The 22591-nt window shown below is 57.0% G+C and overlaps 1 protein-coding gene across 1 annotated transcript in view; it reads right to left on the bottom strand.

Moving 5' to 3' along the window:
* Positions 1 to 383: 383 nt before the first annotated feature.
* Positions 384 to 22591, bottom strand: part of CHD8 (chromodomain helicase DNA binding protein 8) — a 37024-nt gene continuing 14816 nt past the window's right edge. The window contains exons 19-37 of the mRNA XM_074813916.1: positions 20985 to 21164; positions 20790 to 20900; positions 20484 to 20695; positions 18376 to 18575; positions 18089 to 18245; positions 17905 to 17994; positions 16133 to 16236; positions 15912 to 16026; positions 13071 to 13146; positions 12869 to 12923; positions 10668 to 10872; positions 8041 to 8250; positions 6070 to 6552; positions 4411 to 4613; positions 3992 to 4212; positions 3740 to 3838; positions 3532 to 3640; positions 3322 to 3366; positions 384 to 705 (exon numbers count right to left, since the gene is read on the bottom strand). Of these exons, the coding sequence (XP_074670017.1) occupies positions 455 to 705; positions 3322 to 3366; positions 3532 to 3640; positions 3740 to 3838; positions 3992 to 4212; positions 4411 to 4613; positions 6070 to 6552; positions 8041 to 8250; positions 10668 to 10872; positions 12869 to 12923; positions 13071 to 13146; positions 15912 to 16026; positions 16133 to 16236; positions 17905 to 17994; positions 18089 to 18245; positions 18376 to 18575; positions 20484 to 20695; positions 20790 to 20900; positions 20985 to 21164 (3126 nt within the window). The 3' untranslated portion in view covers positions 384 to 454. The remainder of the gene's footprint in view (positions 706 to 3321; positions 3367 to 3531; positions 3641 to 3739; positions 3839 to 3991; positions 4213 to 4410; positions 4614 to 6069; positions 6553 to 8040; positions 8251 to 10667; positions 10873 to 12868; positions 12924 to 13070; positions 13147 to 15911; positions 16027 to 16132; positions 16237 to 17904; positions 17995 to 18088; positions 18246 to 18375; positions 18576 to 20483; positions 20696 to 20789; positions 20901 to 20984; positions 21165 to 22591) is intronic.

The following is a 22591-nucleotide window of genomic DNA, read 5'->3' as shown; positions in this document are numbered from 1 at the left end:
CCGTGTTAATTAACGCGGGGCCCCGCCCCCTCCCCTCCCCCCCCAATCAAAACCAAACCACCACTTTGTGCCGTTTTCGCCGCCTTTTTTATTAAAAAACAAACCCCGCCCCCACCCCCCGCCCCTCCCCCACGCCGCCCCTCCCCCCCTCCCTCCCCCCTCCGCCCCTCCCCCACCCCCCTTCCCCCACCCACCTTTTTTTGGGTTTTTTTTTTTTTTTTTGGGTCTTTTTTGTTGTTTTTTTGGGGTTTTTTTTGGGTTTTTTTTTTTTTTCCTCCTTTTTTGTCGTGTTGTTTTTTTTTTTTTTTTCCTTTTTTTTTTTTTTTTTCCTTAAATTTTTTTTTTTCGCGTTTTATGACACAAGACATTTTACATATTTATATAAATATCGGGGGGGGGGTGGGGGAGGGGTCCGTGAGGGGGGGAGGGGCGCCCCCTCCCCCCCCCCCAAAAATCAGTCGGAATCGGAGGTGGGGGGGAGCATGGGGTCGGCCAGGAGGGGGAAGGGCGCCCCCTCCTCTTCCTCTTCCTCTTCTTCCTCTTCCTCTTCCGGGGGGGGGAGGGGGGGGCGGAATGGGGGAGGGGGGGGCGGGAAAAGGGCCGCCCCTCCCCCCCCCGGCCCGCCCCTCCTCCTCCTCCCCCCCCCCCCATCAGCGCCACCATCTTGGCCAGGTCCAACCCTGCGGGGGGGGAGGGGAGGAAGGGCTGGGGGGGGGGAGGGGGAGGGGGGAAAAAAGGGGGTGAGTGGGGATTGGCCACAAAATGGGGGGAGGGGAGGGGGGAGGGGGACACAAACACACACCAAAATAAAGGGGGAGGGGCTCAAAATGGTGGTGGAGGGGTTAAAATGGCGGAGGGGGGCTCAAAATGGCGGAGGGGGGATCAAAATGGCGGAGGGGGCTTAAAATGGAGGGGGGATTCAAAATGGCGGAGGGGGGATTCAAAATGGCGGAGGGGGGATTCAAAATGGCGGAGGGGGGATTCAAAATGGCGGAGGGAGCTCAAAATGGTAGAAGGGGGATTCAAAATGGTGGAAGGGGATTCAAAATGGTGGAGGGGGGATTCAAAATGGTGGAGGGGGGATCAAAATGGTGGAAGGGGGATCAAAATGGCGGAGGGGGGATTCAAAATGGCGGAGGGGAGATTCAAAATGGTGGAGGGGGGATTCAAAATGGTGGAGGGGGGCTCAAAATGGTGGAAGGGGGATCAAAATGGTGGAGGGGGGATTCAAAATGGTGGAAGGGGATTCAAAATGGCGGAGGGGGGATTCAAAATGGCGGAGGGAGCTCAAAATGGCGGAGGGGGGATTCAAAATGGCGGAGAGGGATTCAAAATGGCGGAGGGAGCTCAAAATGGCGGAGGGGGGATTCAAAATGGCGGAGGGGGGATTCAAAATGGTGGAGGGGGCTCAAAATGGTAGAAGGGGGATTCAAAATGGTGGAAGGGGATTCAAAATGGCGGAAGGGGGATCAAAATGGCGGAGGGGGGATTCAAAATGGTGGAAGGGGGATTCAAAATGGCGGAGGGGGGATTCAAAATGGCGGAGGGGGATTCAAAATGGCGGAGGGGGGATTCAAAATGGCGGAGGGAGCTCAAAATGGTAGAAGGGGGATTCAAAATGGTGGAAGGGATTCAAAATGGTGGAAGGGGGATTCAAAATGGTGGAGGGGGGATCAAAATGGTGGAAGGGGGATCAAAATGGTGGAGGGGGGATTCAAAATGGTGGAGGGGGGATCAAAATGGTGGAGGGGGGGATTCAAAATGGTGGAGGGGGATCAAAATGGTGGAAGGGGGATCAAAATGGCGGAGGGGGGATTCAAAATGGCGGAGGGGGGATTCAAAATGGTGGAGGGGGGATTCAAAATGGTGGAGGGGGGATCAAAATGGTGGAAGGGGGATCAAAATGGCGGAGGGGGGATTCAAAATGGCGGAGGGGAGATTCAAAATGGTGGAGGGGGGATTCAAAATGGTGGAGGGGGGCTCAAAATGGTGGAAGGGGGATCAAAATGGTGGAGGGGGGATTCAAAATGGTGGAAGGGGGATTCAAAATGGCGGAGGGGGGATTCAAAATGGCGGAGGGAGCTCAAAATGGCGGAGGGGGATTCAAAATGGCGGAGGGGGGATTCAAAATGGTGGAGGGGGCTCAAAATGGTAGAAGGGGGATTCAAATGGTGGAAGGGGATTCAAAATGGCGGAAGGGGGATCAAAATGGCGGAGGGGGGATTCAAAATGGTGGAAGGGGGATTCAAAATGGCGGAGGGGGATCAAAATGGCGGAGGGGGATTCAAAATGGCGGAGGGGGGATTCAAAATGGCGGAAGGGGGATCAAAATGGTGGAAGGGGGATCAAAATGGCGGAGGGGGATTCAAAATGGCGGAGGGGGGATTCAAAATGGTGGAGGGGGGATTCAAAATGGCGGAGGGGGATTCAAAATGGCGGAGGGGGGATTCAAAATGGCGGAGGGGGCTTAAAATGGAGGGGGGATTCAAAATGGTGGAGGGGGCTCAAAATGGTGGAAGGGGATTCAAAATGGCGGAGGGGGGATCAAAATGGTGGAGGGGGGATTCAAAATGGTGGAGGGGGGATTCAAAATGGCGGAGGGGGGATTCAAAATGGTGGAAGGGGGATCAAAATGGCGGAGGGGGGATTCAAAATGGCGGAGGGGGGATTCAAAATGGTGGAAGGGGGATTCAAAATGGCGGAGGGGGGATTCAAAATGGCGGAGGGGGGATTCAAAATGGTGGAAGGGGGATCAAAATGGCGGAGGAGCCCCCAAAATGGCGGAGGGGGACACAAAATGGCGGAGGAGGGACTTAAAATGGTGGAGGGGAGACCCCAAAATGGTGGACAAGGACCCAAAATGGCAGGGGGGGGCACAAAATGGTGGGAGATGGGTCACAAAATGGCGGGAAATGGGTCACAAAATGGCGGGGGGGGGCCCACAAAATGGAGGAGGGGGACCCCGAAATGGCAGGAAATGGGCCACAAAATGGTGGAAAACCCCAAAATGGAGGGAGATGGGTCACAAAATGGCCGGGGGGGGGCCCTCAAAATGGCGGGGGGGTCCCCAAAATGGCGGGAAATAGGCCCCAAAATGGCGGGAGGGGCCTCAAAATGGTGAAAAACCCCAAACGAGGCCTAAAAAAACCCCTGAATTTTACAGGGGGGGGGACCCCCGGGACCCCCCCAAACCCCTCAGGGGGGAGCTCAGGGGCCCCCCCAGACTTTTGGGGGGTCCCTAAACCCCCCCCCCCCAAATTTTGGGGTGCCCCAGGGGGGGTTTTGGGGTCCCCCCCCCCCTCCCGCCCCCCATTTTTTTACCTTCTTCCGGTGCCACTTGTGCTGCTCCCGCCGCGGCTCCACGAACTGGGGGGGGGGGGGTGTAAAAAAACGGGGTGTCAGGGGGGTTTTTTGGGGCGCTGGAAATTTTAAAGCGCTGAGGGGGGTTTTGGGGTGCGGGCGGGTTATTTTTTGGGGTGAAAAAGCGGGTTTTTGAGGTAAAAAAGGTGTTTTTTGGGGGGGGCGACTCACCGGTAAAAATCGGGGGTCGACGGCGAAATCGCGGCCGCTTTGAGGGGGGGGAGACGGTTTTCGGGGTCCCCCCCGGATCGCGGAGCCCTTCCAGGCACCGTAATTCCAGCTACAAAAAGAAAAACGCTCCAATTTTTTGGAGACCCCAAATTTTGGGGTGCGACACCCCCAAAATTTTAAGGCGAAACGCTGAAAAATTAGGACTCACCTCCACTAATTTTTTACTGTTTTTCTTCTGAGGCGCCTCCCGAATCGCCCCGTTGGGCACCAAACGGTGTTTTTGGAAAGTCAATTTCAACCCCTCCTCCTGCGTTTTAGGGGGGGGACAAACCCCAAAAATTAAAGCCGGGGGGGGTCCCCTCAATCCTAAGAACCCCCCAAAATCCTCAAAGTCCCCCCAAAATTTTAGGGGGACCCCCAAACCCTCCCCCCCCCCCCCCCCCAAAAAATTAATACTCACGTCTTTGATTTGCACCGTGAATTCTTTCTCCTCGTGGCGGGTAAACGGGTGTAAGGGGGGGGGTCGGCGGCGACGGGGGGGGGCGGTGGAGGTGGGGGGGGCCCCACGGGGGGGGAATTTTCGGGGTACCCCCCCGGGGCCCCCCCAAAATCTTCCGAGGGCCACTCGCCCGACAGCACCGCGCGGCACACCAGGTCCAGCCGGCGGATCAGGGCTCGGTCCTAAAATTATTTTTTTTTTTTGGGGTAAAAAAAAAAAAATTTTTGCGGGGGGGGGGGCAAAAAAACTCGAGGGGACCCCCCTGCTAAATTTTGGGGGGGGGTTTGGGGGGTCCCCCCAAAAATTTTGGGGGGGTCTAAGGGGTTGTTGTGTGTGTCCCCCCCCCCCCCCCCCCGCCTTCTCCAAGGGTTGGGGCTCACCTTGGGCCACTCGTGGAGGTTTCGGGGGGCCGGGGGGGGCCCCGTGAGGGGGGGCCCCGGGGGGGGGGGCGGTCTTGGGGACCCCCCCCTCGCGGAAATTGGGGGGGACTCTTCTTCCTCCTCCTCTTCCTCTTCCTCTTCGTCCTCCTCTTCCTCTTCGTCCTCTTCTTCCTCCTCCTCGGCGCCGCACGACGGCTCCGCACCTTTAAGAGGCCGGGGGGGGGGGGCATTTTAGGGGGGTTTTGGGGTCCCCCCCCAAAAAATGGGGGGGTCTGAGAAGGATTTGGGGGGGCCCAAAAGGAGGAGGAACGGGCCCAAAAATCGAGGGGGGCCTACAAGGGTTTTTTGGGGTGTCACCAAGATTTTGGGGGGGGGTCCCCACCCAGATTTTTGGGGTCCCCCACGGGGATTTAAGGGGGGTCCCATCAGGATTTTGGGGTCCCCGCTAAGATTTTGGGGGGATCCTCCAAGGATTGGGGATCCCCAAGGGGATTTGGGGGGGGTTCCACTGGAATTTTGGAAGGTTCCTACGAGGGTTTGTGGGGTCCCACCAAAATTTTGGGTTGGGGTCCTCCAAGGATTTTGGGGTCCCACCAAGATTGGGGGGGGGGTCCTACAAGGATTTTGGGGTCCCATCAGGCATTTTGGGGGTCCCCCCCAGGATTTTTGGGGGGGTTCTGCCAAAAAAAGAAGCCTCCTTCGAGGCTTGAGAAGGTCCTAGAAGGATGATGAAGGTCCCACCAAAACTAGAAGGTCCTCCAAGGATTTTTGGGGGTTCCCACCAGGATTTTGGGGTCCTCCCAGGATTTTGGGGTCCCACCAGAATTTTGGGGGGTCTCCCCAGAATTTTTGGGGGGTTTCACCCGGAAAAGAACACTCCTTCAAGGCTTGAGAAGGTCCTAGAAGGAATACAAAGCTCTCACCTGAACTAGAAGCGCCTACAAGGATTTTTGGGGGTTCCCACCAGGATTTTAGGGTCTCAGGAACGTTTTTGGAGTCCCCCCGGGATTTTTTGGGGCTCCCCTCAGGGTTTTTGGGTCCCCTCACCATTTTTAGGGGTTCTCCCCGGGATTTTTGAGGGCTTCTACCAAAAATAAGCTTCTTTCAAGGATTGAGAAGGTCCTACAAGGATTATAGAGATCCCACCAGAACTAGAAGGTCCTAAAAGGATTTTTGGGGGTTCTCACCGGGATTTTGGGGTCCCCCAGGATTTTGGGCTCCCCCCAGGATTTTTGGGGTGTTCCACCAGGATTTTTAGGGGTTCCCCCAGGATTTTTGAGGGCTTCCACCAAAAAGAACCTTCCAGGATTGAGAAGGTCCTACAAGGATTATAGAGATCCCACCAGAACTAGAAGGTCCTACAAGGATTTTTGGGGGTTCCCACAGGGATTTTGGGGTCCCCCCAGGATTTTTGGGGCGTTCCACCAGGATTTTTAGGGGTTCCCCCAAAATTTTTGAGGGCTTCCACCAAAAAAAAGCTTCCTACAAGGATTGAGAAGGTCCTACAACGATTGAGAAGGTCCTACAAGGATTACGAAGATCCCACCAGAACGAGAAGATCCTACAAATATTTTTGGGGGTTCCCCCCCCAGGATTTTGGGGTCCCAGCAGCCTTTTTGGGGATCCCCCCGAGGCTTTTGGGGGTGTTCCATCCCTCACCCCTGTCCTCCTCGCTGTCCTCTTCGCAAGACGACGACTCGGAACCGGACGCCGACAACTTCTCCAACTCCGAATCCTCGTCCTCGGTGGGCGGCGCCAAAGCCACCGCTTGGCCCAGAAGGTTTTGAGGTGCCGTCGGCGGCGTCATGGGCGGTGGCGGCGTCCCCCCGACGTCCGCTTGAGCCCGGAGATACCTCCACCTCGCCGCGGCGAAAGAAAACTCGGGATCGCCCAAAATGGCCGTTTCGGGGTGAGCCAAACCGTGCCGGGCCGCTCCTCGGAGAAGTTCGCCATCGTGGTGACCTCGTTGCCACCACGGCGGGAGGTCGGGGCCCGGCGGGGGACACAGCGCCAGGCGGGCGGGGAGCAGCGGGTGCCGCAGGACCTGCTCCCGTAGGAGCCGCAGGAGGGACAAACGGCGAAGGCCGCGAGAGGCTCGGCCGGCCGAGACGGGCGAGACGGGGATGGAAGGGTCGGGGGGCTCTGGAGAGAACGGGGGAGAGAGACGGTGAGGGAGGGGAGGGCGGAGTCAGCGGTGGGGGGCGGGAAGTGGAGCTTTGGGGGGGGTCAACAGCGTTGGGTTGGTCAACCGGGCCTTTGGGTTGGTCAACCGGGCCTTGGGGTTGGTCAACCGGGCCTTGGGGTTGGTCAATACCATCATTGGGTTGGTCAACTGGACCTTTGGGGTGGTCAATCGGGACTTTGGGTTGGTCAACCGGGCCTTGGGGTTGGTCAACACCATCGTTGGGTTGGTCAACTGGACCTTTGGGGTGGTTAACACCGTTGGGTTGGTCAACCGGACCTTGGGGTTGGTCAACCGGGCCTTGGGGTTGGTCAACTGAACCTTTGGGGAGGTTAACACCGTTGGGTTGGTCAACCGGACCTTTGGGTTGGTCAACCAGACCTTTGGGTTGGTCAACCGGGCCTTGGGGTTGGTCAACTGGGCCTTGGGGTTGGTCAACTTGACATTTGGGTTGGTCAACACCATGGTTGGGTTGGTCATCTGGACCTTTGGGGTGGTTACACCATTGGGTTGGTCAACTGGACCTTTGGGTTGGTCAACTTGACCTTTGGCTTGGCCAACACCATCGTTGGGTTGCTCAACACCATTGGGTTGGTCAATACCATCGTTGGGTTGGTCAACTTGACCCCCGACTTCGTCAACCCAGGGTGATGCCAACCCCATAGAGTCTAACAACCCCATGGAGATGTCCTCAACCCAACAAAGAGGTCCCCAACTCAAAGAAGAGTACCCCAACCCAACGGAGAGATCCTCAACCCAACGCAGAGGTCCCCAACCCAATGGAGCGGTCCCCAACCCAACGGAGAGGTCCCCAACCCAACAGACATGTCCTCAATCCAACGAAGAGTTCTCCAACCCAACGAAGAGGTCCCCAACCCCATGGATATGTCTTCATCCCAATGGAGATGTCCCCAACACAACAGAGACCTCCCCAACCCAATGAAGAGGTCTCCAACCCAACGAAGAGGTCTCCAACCCAACGAAGAGGTCCCCAACCCAACAGAGATGTCCTCAACCCAACGAAGAGGTCTCCAACCCAACAAAGAGGTCTCCAACCCAACAAAGAGGTCCCCAACCCAACAAAGAGGTCCCCAACCCAACAGAGATGTCCTCAACCCAACGAAGAGGTCTCCAACCCAACGAAGAGGTCTCCAACCCAACGAAGAGGTCTCCAACCCAACAAAGAGGTCCCCAACCCAACAGAGAGGTCCCCAACCCAACAAAAAGGTCTCCAACCCAACAAAGAGGTCGCCAACCCAACAAAGAGGTCGCCAACCCAACAAAGAGGTCCCCAACCCAACAGAGATGTCCTCAACCCAACGAAGAGGTCCCTAACCCCACGGAGATCTCCTCAAATCCCTTGGGACCCCCCCACCCAATCATCAGTGGGTCCCCCACCCACCCCCACCCCCAAATTCGGGGTGTCCGTCCCCCCCCAACCCCCGTACCGTCTCCGGGGGCGGGCGGCAGGCGGCAAACCTGCCGGCACATGGCGACGAAACCGTTGGAAGAACTTGGTGAGGTTCTCGTCCGTCTTCTTCTCCAACCGGGCCAAAGCGCGGAACCGACCCCACCGGAACCGGCCGCCGTCGGGATCGAATTCCACCCCGAAACTGGAGGCCACCCGGTAAAAATCGGCCTGTTCCCGACGGGTCCACCTGCACCCAAAAAAACAACGGTTATGGGGTGTCTGCACCCCAAAAAAGCTAAAATGGAGATTCGGCACTTCAAATGGCGGAGAGGAGGCCCCTGGATCTCCAGAACCTGGGCGAGGGGTTCCTGCACCCCGAAACCACCATTTATGGGGTCTCTGAACCCCAAAAATATGAATTATGGGGTCTCTGAACCCCAAAAATATGAGTTATGGGGTTCCTGAACCCCAAAATAACGAGAATGGGGCCCCTGAACCCCAAAAATCCTAAAATGGAGGTTCAGCACCTCAAAATGGCGGAGAGGAAGCCCCTGGATCTCCAGAACCTGGGCGAGGGTTCCTGCACCCCGAAACCACCATTTATGGGGTCTCTGAACCCCAAAAATATGAATTATGGGGTCTCTGAACCCCAAAAATATGAGTTATGGGGTTCCTGAACTCTAAAAAGGCAGGAACGGGGCCCCTGAACCCCAAAAATCCTAAAATGGAGCTTCTACACGAGCTCCCAGCCCCCCAAAACTTACCCCCATGAGCTCCTGGTACCCAAAACTCCTCTGCATGAGCTCCCAGCACCCCAAAACTCACCCCCATGAGCTCCCAGCACCCCAAATCCTCCCTACATGAGCTCTTGGTACCCCAAAACCCCCCCTGCCCAGGCTCCCAGCACCCCAAATCTCACCCCCATGAGCTCCTGGCACCCCAAAACTCCTCTGCATGAGCTCCCAGCACCCCAAATCTCACCCCCATGAGCTCCGAGCACCCCAAAACTCACCCCCATGAGCTCCCAGCACCCCAAATCCTCCCTACATGAGCTCTGTGGTACCCCAAAACTCCTCTGCACGATCTCCCAGCACCCCAAAACTCACCCCCATGAGCTCCCAGCACCCCAAAACCCCCCTGCCCACACTCCCAGCACCCCAAATCTCACCCCCATGAGCTCCTGGTACCCCAAAACTCCTCTGCACAAGCTCCAGCACCCCAAAACTCACCCCCATGAGCTCCCAGCACCCCAAATCCTCCTTACACGAGCTCTCAGTACCCCAAAACCCCCCTGCCCAGGCTCCAGCACCCCAAATCTCACCCCCATGAGCTCCCAGCACCCAAAACTCACCCACGTGAGCTCCCAGAACCCCAAATCCTCCCTACACGAGCTCTCAGTACCCCAAAACCCCCCTGCCCAGGCTCCCAGCACCCCAAATCTCACCCCCATGAGCTCCCAGCACCCCAAAACTCACCCACGTGAGCTCCAGCACCCCAAATCCTCCCTACACGAGCTCTCAGTACCCAAAACCCCCCTGCGTGGGCTCCCAGCACCCCAAAACTCACCCCAATGAGCTCCCAGCACCCCAAAACTCCTCTGCATGAGCTCCCAGCACCCCAAAACTCACCCCCATGAGCTCCCAGCACCCCAAATCTCACCCCCATGAGCTCCCAGCACCCAAAACTCACCCCCATGAGCTCCCAGCACCCCAAATCCTCCCTACATGAGCTCTTGGCACCCCAAAACCCCCCTGCCCAGGCTCCCAGCACCCCAAATCTCACCCCCATGAGCTCCCAGCACCCCAAATCCTCCTACATGAGCTCTTGGCACCCCAAAACTCACCCCCATGAGCTCCCAGAACCCCAAATCCTCCCTACACGAGCTCTCAGTACCCCAAAACCCCCCCTGCGTGGGCTCCCAGCACCCCAAAACTCACCCCAATGAGCTCCCAGCACCCCAAAACTCCTCTGCATGAGCTCCCAGCACCCCAAATCTCACCCCATGAGCTCCCAGCACCCCAAATCCTCCCTACATGAGCTCTTGGCACCCCAAAACTCCTCTGTACAAGCTCCCAGCACCCCAAAACTCACCCCCATGAGCTCCTGGCACCCCAAAACTCACCCCCATGAGCTCCTGGCACCCCAAAACTCCTCTGCATGAGCTCCCAGCACCCCAAATCCTCCCTACATGAGCTCTTGGTACCCCAAAACCCCCCTGCCCAGGCTCCCAGCACCCCAAATCTCACCCCCATGAGCTCCCAGCACCCCAAAACTTACCCCCATGAGCTCCTGGTACCCCAAAACTCCTCTGCATGAGCTCTTGGCACCCCAAAACTCCTCTGCATGAGCTCCCAGCACCCCAAAACTCCTCTGCATGAGCTCTTGGCACCCCAAAACTCCTCTGCATGAGCTCCCAGCACCCCAAAACTTACCCCCATGAGCTCTTGGCACCCCAAAACTCCTCTGCATGAGCTCTTGGCACCCCAAAACTCACCCCCATGAGCTCCCAGCACCCCAAATACCCCCTACATGAGCTCCCAGCACCCCAACTCTCACCCCCATGAGCTCCCAGCACCCCAAAACTCACCCCCGTGAGCTCCCAGCACCCCAAATCTCACCCCCATGAGCTCCCAGAGCCCCCCCCCCCAGCCCCCCTCCCCTCACCTCTGCTGTTTCTCCCTCCGGGCCATCTCCTTGAGCTTGCAGGCGGCTTCGCAGCGACGGCGCCGGCGGTCGCCGCGTTCGGCCGCCTCGGCCCGCAGCTGCTCCCGTTGGTAGGAGCGTTGGCACGCCGTGATCAGGCGTCGTAGCCGCGCCGTCAGCACCGAGCCCGGAGGCCACAGGGGTTGGCCCGGCTGCGGGGGTTGGCCTGCGGGCAAACAACGTCATGGGCGGGGGGGAGAGGTCCTACAGATCTTCTGGGGGTCCTATGGGTCTCCTTGGGGGTCCCTATGGGTCTCCTGGGGGTCCCTATGGATCTCTTGGGGGTCCTATGTGTCTCTTGGGGGTCCTGTGGGTCTCTTGGGGTCCCTATGGATCTCTTGGGGTTCCCTACGTGTCTCTTGAGGGTCCTATGGGTTGAATTGGCCTCCCTGAGGGTCCTATGGATCTTCTGGGGGTCCTATGGGTCTCCTTGGGGTCCTATGGATCTCTTGGGGGTCCCTATGTGTCTCTTGGGGGTCCTATGGGTCTCCTGGGGGTCCCTATGGATCTCCTGGGGGTCCTATGGGTCTCCTGGGGGTCCCTATGGGTCTCCTGGGGGTCCTATGGATCTCCTGGGGGTCCCTATGAGTCTCTCGGGGGTCCTATGGGTCTCCTGGGGGTCCCTATGGATCTCTTGGGGGTCCTATGGGTCTCCTGGGGGTCCCTATGGATCTCTTGGGGGTCCCTATGGATCTCCTGGGGGGCTCCTATGGGTCTCCTGGGGGTCCCTATGGATCTCCTGGGGGTCCCTATAGGTCTCCTGGGGGTCCTATGGTCTCCTGGGGGTCCCTATGGATCTCTTGGGGGTCCCTATGTGTCTCTTGGGGGTCCTATGGGTCTCCTGGGGGTCCCTATGGATCTCTTGGGGGTCCCTATGTGTCTCTTGGGGGTCCTATGGGTCTCCTGGGGGTCCCTATGGATCTCTTGGGGGTCCCTATGTGTCTCTTGGGGGTCCTATGGGTCTCCTGGGGGTCCCTATGGATCTCTTGGGGGTCCCTATGTGTCTCTTGGGGGTCCTATGGATCTCCTGGGGGTCCTATGGATCTCCTGGGGGTCCCTATGAGTCTCTCGGGGGTCCCTACGTGTCTCTTGGGGGTCCTATGGGTCTCCTATGGGTCGAATTGGCCTCCCTGAGGGTCCTATGGATCTTCTGGGGGTCCTATGGGTCTCCTTGGGGGTCCTATGGATCTCTTGGGGGTCCCTACGTGTCTCTTGGGGGTCCTATTGTTCTCCTTGGGGGTCCTATGGATCTCCTGGGGGTCCCTATGGGTCTCCTGGGGGTCCCTATGGATCTCTTGGGGGTCCCTACGTGTCTCTTGGGGGTCCTATTGTTCTCCTTGGGGGTCCTATGGATCTCCTGGGGGTCCCTATGGGTCTCCTGGGGGTCCCTATGGATCTCTTGGGGGTCCCTACGTGTCTCTTGGGGGTCCTATGGGTCTCCTGGGGGTCCCTATGGATCTCCTGGGGGTCCCTATGGGTCTCCTGGGGGTCCTATGGATCTCTTGGGGGTCCCATGGGTCTCTTGAGGGTCCCTATGGGTCTCCTATGGATCATATTGGCCTTCCTGGGGGTCCTATAGAGCAAATTGGGGGCCTATGGGTCTCCTGGGGGTCCCTATGAGTCTCTCGGGGGTCCCTACGTGTCTCTTGGGGTCCTATGGGTCTCCTATGGGTCACATTGGCCTCCCTGAGGGTCCTATGGATCTTCTGGGGGTCCTATGGGTCTCCTGGGGGTCCCTATGGATCTCTTGGGGGTCCCTATGGATCTTCTGGGGGGTCCCTATGGATCTCCTGGGGGTCCCTATAGGTCTCCTGGGGGTCCTATGGGTCTCCTGGGGGTCCCTATGGGTCTCCTGGGGGTTATATTGGCCTCCCTGGGGGCCCTATAGATCTCTTGGGGGTCCCTATAGGTCTTTTGGGGTCCTATAAATCTTTTGGGGGTCCCTATAGATCTCTCAGGGTCCCTATAGATCTCTCGGGGTCCCTATAGATCTCTCGGGGGCCCCTATAGGTCTTTTAGGGGTCCTATAGGTCTTTTAGGGGTCCTATAGGTCCCCGGGGGGTCCTCTCTGGGCCCCCCCCAAGGCTCTGTGGCAGCACGACCCTATAGAACCCTATAGGGGACACCCCCCCCCCCCCCCCCCGCCCCCCCAAATTTTTTACCTTCATCCCCGTCCACCACCGAGATCTCCTCGTCCAGCAGCATCAGGGGGTCAGCCTGGGGCAGGGGGGGGGGAGGTTTTAGGGTCCCCCCAGGGCCCCCCCAAAATTCTGGGGGGGTCAATATGGGGGGGTACCTATAGATTTAAGGGGAAACCTATAGATTTTGGGGGGGGGGGGGTCCCCCTTTTTTTTTTTTTTTTACCTCTTCGTCCACCTCCTTGGCCGTCCCGGGGAGGGGTTTGTATTCGGGGTCTTCGCAGTCTTTATCGAAATCCACGCTGGGAAATTTATAAAAAAAACCCCAAAAATGGGGAATAAGGGAGGGTCCCCCAAAAATTTAAACCCTCCCCCAGTGTAAAAATCCACCCCCCCCGAACCCCCAAAAATGCCCCCCCCAAAAAAAAGGGGTGGCTCAGACTTTGGAGGTTGAACTCAACCCGGCCCTGCGGCCGGTCGGTATTAGCATGGCGTGGTCATCAGCGGCACCCCGAAATTTGGGGGGGGGTCCCCAAAATTAAGAGGGGGGGGGACAGCCTGAAATTAAGGGGGGGACACCCCGAAATCGAGGCGGGGGGGGATGAAGGGGAAAGGGGGGGGGTGGAGGGGGAGAAAGGAGGATGGTGGAGGGGTCATGGAGAGGGGTTGGGGCACCCCGAAACAGGTCAAAAAGGGGGGGGCACCCCAAAATCGCCCCCAAAAAGGGGGTGGGGAACCCCAAAATAGCCCAGAAAGGGGGTGGGGAACCCCAAAACGGGCCAAAAAGGGGCTGTGGAACCCCAAAATCTCCCCAAAAAAGGGGGTGGGGAACCCCAAAATCTCCTAAAAAAGGGGGTGGGGAACCCCAAAATCTCCTAAAAAAGGGGTTGGGGAACCCCAAAAAAGGGGGTGGGGCACCCCAAAACAGCCCAAAAAGGGGCTGGGGAACCCCAAAACACCGAAAAAAGGGGGTGGGGAACCCCAAAATCTCCCCAAAAAAGGGGGTGGGGCACCCCAAAACACCAAAAAAAGGGGCTTGGGAACCCCAAAATCTCCTAAAAAAGGGGGTGGGGAACCCCAAAACAGCCCAAAAAGGGGGTGGGGAACCCCAAAACAATCCGAAAAGGGTCTGGGGAACCCCAAAATCTCCCCCAAAAAGGGGGTGGGGCACCCCAAAACAGCCCAAAAAGGGGCTTGGGAACCCCAAAATCTCCTAAAAAAGGGGCTGGGGAACCCCAAAACACCCAAAAAAGGGGGTGGGGTACCCCAAAACAATCTAAAAAGGGGCTGGGGAACCCCAAAATCTCCCCCAAAAAGGGGGTGGGGCACCCCAAAATCTCCCCAAAAAGCGGGTGGGGCACCCCAAAACAAACCAAAAAAGGGCTTGGGAACCCCAAAACAGCCCAGAAAGGGGCTGGGGCACCCCAAAATCTCCTAAAAAAGGGGTTGGGGAACCCCAAAAAAGGGGGTGGGGCACCCCAAAACAGCCCAAAAAGGGGCTGGGGAACCCCAAAACACCCAAAAAAGGGGGTGGGGAACCCTGAAACAGCCCAGAAAAGGGCTGGGGCACCCCAAAATCTCCTAAGGAGGGGCTGGGGAACCCCAAAACACCCCAAAATAGGGCTGGGGAACCCCAAAAAACAGCCACAAAAGGGGCTGGGACACCCCAAAATCTCCCTGAAAAGGGGCTGGGGAACCCCAAAACACCCAAAAAAAGGGGCTGGGGAACCCCAAAACAGCCCAGAAAGAGGCCTGGGCACCCCAAAATCCCCCCTAAGAGAGGGACTGGAGCACCCAAAAACACCCAAAAAAGGGTCAGGACACCCCAAAAAGGGTCTGGAGTACCCCAAAGCCCCCCCAAATAGGGCCAGAACCCCCCAAAAAGGCTCTGGAGCACCCTAAAGAAGACCTGGAACACCCAAAACACCCCAAAACAAGGGTCAGGACCCCAAAAAAAGGGTCTGGAGCACCCTGAATCACCCCAAAGAAGGGCTGGAGCACCCCAAAGTCCCCATGAGAGGGGCTGGGGCACCCCAAAACACCCCTGAAGAGATCTTGGAGCACCTCAAACCACCTCCAAGAGGGTCTGGAGAACCTCAGACTCCCCTGAAGAAGGTCTGGAGCACCCCAAAAAGAGGTCTTGGAGCACCTCAAAGAGGGTCTGGAGCACCCCAAGACACCCCAAAGAGATCTTGGAGCACCTCAAACCACCTCAAAGAGGGTCTGGAGAACCTCAGACTCCCCTGAAGAAGGTCTGGAGCACCCCAAAAAGAGGTCTTGGAGCACCTCAAAGAGGGTCTGGAGCACCCCAAGACACCCCAAAGAGGTCTTGGAGCACCTCAAACCATCCCAAGGAAGATCTGGAGCACCCCAAGACACCCCAAAGAGGTCTTGGAGCACCTCAAACCATCCCAAGGAAGGTCTGGAGCACCCCAAGACACCCCAGAGAGGTCTTGGAGCACCTCAAACCACCTCAAGGAAGATCTGGAGCACCCCAAGACACCCCAAAGAGGTCTTGGAGCACCTCAAACCATCCCAAGGAAGATCTGGAGCACCCCAAGACACCCCAAAGAGGTCTTGGAGCACCTCAAACCATCCCAAGGAAGATCTGGAGCACCCCAAGACACCCCAAAGAGGTCTTGGAGCACCTCAAACCATCCCAAGGAAGATCTGGAGCACCCCAAGACACCCCAAAGAGGTCTTGGAGCACCTCAAACCACCCCAAGGAAGATCTGGAGCACCCCAAGACACCCCAAAGAGATCTTGGAGCACCTCAAACCACCCCAAGGAAGATCTGGAGCACCCCAAGACACCCCAAAGAGGTCTTGGAGCACCTCAAACCACCCCAAGGAAGATCTGGAGCACCCCAAGACACCCCAAAGAGGTCTTGGAGCACCTCAAACCACCCCAAGGAAGATCTGGAGCACCCCAAATAGGTCTTGCAGCACCTCCAACCACCCCCAAGAGGGCCTGGAGCACCCCACCCCCCCCCCCCAAAAGAGTCAGGACCCCCCAAAAAGGGTCTGGAACCCCCCAAATTCAAGGGGGGGGGTCCCCCAAAACTCACCCTTCGCCGACGTCCAGGCGCTGCTCGGCAGCGATAGCCTTCTCGTCGGGGCGGCCGGCCTTCTCCAAGAAGCAGAGCGCGGGGTCGGCACGCATCGTGTTGTACTTTTCGTAGCCTTTTTTCCCCCAAAAATTAAAAAAAAAGAGGGTACGCCCTGTCACGATCCTAATTCCGGCAGGTTTCACCCCGAAAATGATGTTTTTTTCCCCCTCCCGTCTCACCGTGTTTGAAGACGCCGATGAGGAGGGATTTGTCGGCTTCGGCGTCCCACCACGAGGTCGGGACCTCCAGTTGCTCCACCAGCGGGAACCAGATGTCGATGTCACTGGTTTGGGGTGGGGGGAAATTGGGGGGGGGTTTATGGGGGGTGGGGGGACCCCAAAAGTGGACCCCGGGTCAAGTTATAGTATGGAAGGGGGGGAGGAAGTGGGGTGGGGCAGCCCAAAACCAGCTTGGAGGAGCTCAAAGAGGAGTTGGAGAACCTCAAGGAGGTCTTGGAGAACCTCAAAGTTCCCCAAGGAAGTCTTGGAGCATCCCAAAGAGGTCTTGGAGCACCCCAAAACCACCTCAAAGAGGCTCTGGAGCACCCCAAAACCACCTCAAAGAGGCTCTGGAGCATCTCAAGGAGGTCTTGGAGCACCTCAAACCACTTCAGAGAGGGTCTGGAGTACCCCAAGACACCCAAAGAGATCTTAGAGCATCTCAAACCCCCACAAAGAAGGTCTAGAGCACCCCAAAACACCCCAAAAAAGGTCTTGGAGCACCTCAAAGAGATCTTGGAGCACCTCAAACTCCCCCCAAGAGGTTTTGGAGCACCCAAAGACGCCCCAAAGAGAGTCTGGATCACCTCAAAGAGGGTCTGGAGCACCCCAAAACAGCCCGAAAAAGATCTGAAGCACCTCAAAGAGATCTTGGAGCACCTCAAAGAAGGTCTGGAGCACCCCAAGAACACCTCAAAGTGGTCTTGGAGCACCTCAAACCACCCCAAGAGGGTCTGGACAACCTCAAACTCTCCTGAAAAAGGTCTGGAGCACCCCAAGACACCCCAAAAGAGATCTTGGAGCACCTCAAACCACCCCAAGGGAGATCTGGAGCACCCCAAGACACCCCAAAGAGGTCTTGGAGCACCTCAAACCACCCCAAGGAAGATCTGGAGCACCCCAAGACACCCCAAAGAGATCTTGGAGCACCTCAAACCACCCCAAGGAAGATCTGGAGCACCCCAAAGCACCCCAAAAAGGTCTTGGAGCACCTCAAACCACCTCAAAGAGGGTCTGGAGAACCTCCAACTCCCCTGAAGAAGGTCTGGAGCACCTCAAAGAGGTCTTGGAGCACCTCAAACCACCCCAAGGAAGATCTGGAGCACCCCAAGACACCCCAAAGAGATCTTGGAGAACCTCAAACCACCCCAAGGAAGATCTGGAGCACCCCAAGACACCCCAAAGAGATCTTGGAGCACCTCAAACCACCCCAAGGAAGATCTGGAGCACCCCAAAGCACCCCAAAAAGGTCTTGGAGCACCTCAAACCACCTCAAAGAGGGTCTGGAGAACCTCCAACTCCCCTGAAGAAGGTCTGGAGCACCTCAAAGAGGTCTTGGAGCACCTCAAACCACCCCAAGGAAGATCTGGAGCACCCCAAGACACCCCAGAGAGATCTTGGAGAACCTCAAACCACCCCAAGGAAGATCCGGAGCACCCCAAGACACCCCAGAGAGATCTTGGAGCACCTCAAACCACCCCAAGGAAGATCTGGAGCACCCCAAGACACCCCAGAGAGATCTTGGAGCACCTCAAACCACCCCAAGGAAGATCCGGAGCACCCCAAGACACCCCAGAGAGATCTTGGAGAACCTCAAACCACCCCAAGGAAGATCCGGAGCACCCCCAATAGGTCTTGTAGCACCTCCAACCACCCCAAAAAGGGTCTGGAGCACCCCAACCTCCCCCACCGAGAAGATCTGAAGCACCTCAAGGAAGGTCTTGCGGACTCACCCGGCCACCGCCCCCGCCAACACCTTCTCCGCCTGGTCGCCGATCACCTCCTGCCGCAGGTAGTAGAGCATCCGCACCCTCAAGAGAACCCTGGGAGGTGGTGGGACGGGAGGGTCAACCCCAAAAAACCCCACGAAAGGACCACGAGGAGGACAGAAAAGGGACCTTCAAGACCTCCACCCACTTGTTGCATTGATGCTTGAGATGTTTCTTGTAACTCTCGTCTTGGAAGAGGGTGTCGGGGTTGTATTTTCGGATCCACTCGGCTTTGTGGACATCAAAAGTACTTTGAGATTTGACCTTCTTCCCCTTCCGACCTCGAGGAACCGGGATGGAAAGTCCTGGAGAAAACGGGTGGGGGGAAAAAAAAAAACAAAAACAAAACAAAAAAAAAAAAAAGGGGGAAAAACGGTCAAAACGGGACCTCGGGAGGTCCCCAGTTGTCCCAGAAGTTGTCGTAGACCCCCTCACCCGAGTGGTTTTGGAGTTCCTTGGCCTTGCCGTTCTCGGTGGGGCTGATGAGGTCCCAGATGAAGCCTTTGATGTTCTCGTCGCCTCGGTAATGGAGAAGACAATAAACCAAGATGGCGCGACAGATGGTCTCCACGTCGCGTTCCGAGAGGCGCCGCTTGAAGCGCCCGTGGGACAGGATCTCCCGCCATCGGCCCCACCTTGGAGGGGGGGGGGGGGAGGGGGGGGGGACAGAGGAGAAGGTTGGTGGCCAAGGAGGTCTTGGGTTGGGGTGTCACCACCTCCCAGCGGCCACCGCCACCAAGAACCTCCTTGTGGTGGCCACCAGGAAGAGCTGGAGCTTGTCCACTTGTCTCCATTAAGATGCTCCTTGTGGTGGCCACCATGGCAGGTCTATTCCTTCCACCAAGAACCTCCTCGTGGTGGCCACCATGGCAGGTCTATTCCTTCCACCAAGAACCTCCTCATGGTGGCCACCACACTAAAACTGGCCCTAGTCCACTTCTCTCCACCAAGAACCTCCTCGTGGTGGCCACCACAGTAAAACTGGCCCTAGTCCACTCTCCCCACCAAGAACCTCCTCATGGTGGCCACCACAGTAGAACTGACCCTAGTCCACTCTCTCCACCAAATATCTCATCGTGGTGGCCACCAGGAAGAGTTGGAGCTTGTCCACTTGTCTCCACCAAGAACCTCCTCGTGGTGGCCACCATGGCAGGTCTATTCCTTCCACTGAGAACATCCTCATGGTGGCCACCACAGTAAAACTGGCCCTAGTCCACTTCTCTCCATCAAGAACCTCCTCGTGGTGGCCACCATGGCACGTCTATTCCTTCCACCAAGAACCTCCTCATGGTGGCCACCATGGCAGGTCTATTCCTTCCACCAAGAACCTCCTTGTGGTGGCCACCACAGTAAAACTGGCCCTAGTCCACTTCTCTCCACCAAGAACCTCCTCGTGGTGGCCACCATGGCAGGTCTATTCCTTCCACCAAGAACCTCCTCGTGGTGGCCACCATGGCAGGTCTATTCCTTCCACTAAGAACCTCCTCGTGGTGGCCACCACAGTAGAACTGACCCTAGTCCACTCTCTCCACCAAATATCTCATCGTGGTGGCCACCAGGAAGAGTTGGAGCTTGTCCACTTGTCTCCACCAAGAACCTCCTCGTGGTGGCCACCATGGCAGGTCTATTCCTTCCACTAAGAACATCCTCATGGTGGCCACCACAGTAAAACTGGCCCTAGTCCACTTCTCTCCATCAAGAACCTCCTTGTGGTGGCCACCATGGCACGTCTATTCCTTCCACCAAGAACCTCCTCGTGGTGGCCACCATGGCAGGTCTATTCCTTCCACCAAGAACCTCCTCGTGGTGGCCACCACAGTAGAACTGACCCTAGTCCACTCTCTCCACCAAATATCGTGGTGGCCACCAGGAAGAGTTGGAGCTTGTCCACTTGTCTCCACCAAGAACCTCCTCGTGGTGGCCACCATAGCAGGTCTATTCCTTCCACCAAGAACCTCCTTGTGGTGGCCACCACACTAAAACTGACCCTAGTCCACTTCTCTCCACCAAGAACCTCCTCATGGTGGCCACCACAGTAAAACTGGCCCTAGTCCACTCTCTCCACCAAGAACCTCCTTGTGGTGGCCACCATGGCAGGTCTATTCCTTCCACTAAGAACATCCTCATGGTGGCCACCATAGTAGAGGTGGAGCTTGCCCACTTGTCTCCCATCAAGAACTTCCTTGTGGTGGCCACCACAATAGAAGTGGAGCTTGTCCACTTGTCTCTACCAAGAACTACTCATGGTGGCCACCACGGCAGGTTTATTCCTTCCACCAAAAACCTCCTCGTGGTGGCCACCGTAGTAGAGTTGGGCCTAGTCCACTCTCCCCACCAAGAACCTCATCGTGGTGGCCACCAGAGCAGAACCTCCTCATGGTGGCCACCAGAGCAGAGCTGCCCATAGTCCACCCCCCCCACCCCCAAGAACCTCCTCGTGGTGGCCACCAGAGCAAAGCTGCCCCTAGTCCACCCCCAAGAACCTCCTCGTGGTGGCCACCAGAGCAGAACCGGCCCTGATCCGCCCCCCGCCGCCCCCTCACCCGTAGACCAGCAGATGTTTCTCCACGCGGAAGCAGTCAGTGCGGCCGTAGGCGTGGTGCAAGGCGTGGTGATGGCGGTCGTGCCGACGGGATCGTGGTCTCTCTTCGTCTTCGCTCTCCAAATCCGAAAACTCCACCAAATCGTCATCCCGGAAGGTGCTGAAGTGACGCGTTTGCTTCCGCACCCGCGGCGTGTCGATGACGAGGTTGTTCTGGAGATCAAAATGGAGGCAAAAAAACCCACATTGAGCGTCGCCGCGCCGCCCCCCCCCAAACCCCCTCAACCCAACGGTTGTCTTCTCCGACCTTGCTGTTGAGCAGATCCAGATCCAAATCGGCTTTTTTAGCCCATTTCTGCCAAAAATTCGGATCGTCCAACGCGATATCGGTGCGGTTTTCCGACGCCACGAAGCTGGCCTAGAGTTGGGCCAAGAGTTGGGGGGAGAACGTTCACGGATGTTCTCCGAGGTGGGACCCCCGGGGATGAGGACGTGGAGGTACCTTGGCGAAGGTGGAGCCTTTCCCCTCGCTCTCGATGGTGATGGTGGTGGTGCGGCGCAGCAGGATCTGGTCGATGTCTTCCTCGCAGAATTTGGAGCCTTCGTCGTCCTCTTCCATGATGGCGGCGTAGGCGCCCTTCCGCAGCAGGTCCTCGATCTCCTTCTTGGAGAATTGCTGGATCTGCCCAGGAAAGGGGGAGAGGGAAAAAAAAAAAGGGAGGGACCGGGGTGGGGGTGAGGGAGGTGGCCTGAAGGCCCACGGGGCTCTGCTCCCACCCCAAACCACCCCCCAGGCCCCACATCCCTCAAAATTAGGGTCTTCACGCCCCGTTTTCCTCAGAAAACCCGATTTCCAACATCTTTGGGCCCAATTTCCCTCAGAAGACCCCAACCCCGTGGTCTTCACACCTCATTTTCCTCAGAAAACCCAATTCCCAACATCTTTGGACCCAATTTCCCTCAGAAGACCCAATTCCCAAGATCTTCACACCCTGTTTCCCTCAAAAGACGCCATCTTTGTGGTCTTCACACCTCCTTTCCCTCAGAAAACCCCATTCCCAACATCTTCCCGCCCAATTTCCCTCAGAAAATCCCACCCCCGTGGTCTTCACACCCCATTTCCCTCAGAAGACGCCATCTTTGTGGTCTTCACGCCCTGTTTCCCTCAGAAAACCCCAAGATCTTTGGGCCCAATTTCTCTCAGAAAACCCAATTCCCAAGATCTTCACACCCCGTTTTCCTCAGAAAACCCGATTTCCAACATCTTTGGGCCCAATTTCCCTCAGAAGACCCCAACCCCGTGGTCTTCACACCCCATTTCCCTCAGAAAACCCCATTCCTAAGATCTTTGGGCCCAATTTCCCTCAGAAGACCCAATTCCCAAGATCTTCACACCCCATTTCCCTCAAAAGACGCCATCTTTGTGGTCTTCACACCTCCTTTCCCTCAAAAAACTCCATTCCCAACATCTTCCCACCCCATTTCTCCTGAAGGACCCCACCCCCATGGTCTTCACACCTCATTTTCCTCAGAAAACCCCATTCCTAAGATCTTTGGGCCCAATTTCCCTCAGAAGACCCAATTCCCAAGATCTTCACACCCCGTTTCCCTCAAAAGACGCCATCTTTGTGGTCTTCACACCTCCTTTCCCTCAGAAAACCCCATTCCCAACATCTTTGGGCCCAATTTCCCTGAGAAAATCCCACCCCCATGGTCTTCACGCCCCATTTCCCTCAGAAGACCCAATTCCCAAGATCTTCACACCCTGTTTCCCTCAGAAGACGCCATCTTTGTGGTCTTCACGCCCTGTTTCCCTCAGAAAACCCCATTCCCAACATCTTTGGGCCCAATTTCCCTCAGAAAACCCAATTCCCAAGATCTTCACACCCCGTTTCCCTCAAAAGGCGCCATCTTTGTGGTCTTCACACCTCCTTTCCCTCAGAAAACCCCATTCCCAACATCTTCCCGCCCCATTTCTCCTGAAGGACCCCAACCCCATGATCTTCACACCCCGTTTCCCTCAAAAGACCCAATTCCCAAGATTTTCACACCCCGTTTCCCTCAAAAGGCGCCATCTTTGTGGTCTTCACACCTCCTTTCCCTCAGAAA

Source organism: Strix aluco, unplaced genomic scaffold (assembly GCF_031877795.1).
Source record: "Strix aluco isolate bStrAlu1 unplaced genomic scaffold, bStrAlu1.hap1 HAP1_SCAFFOLD_152, whole genome shotgun sequence".
NCBI lineage: Eukaryota > Metazoa > Chordata > Aves > Strigiformes > Strigidae > Strix > Strix aluco.
The sequence above is the reverse complement of the archived record's forward strand: the minus strand, read 5'-3'. Positions and strand labels throughout refer to the sequence as shown.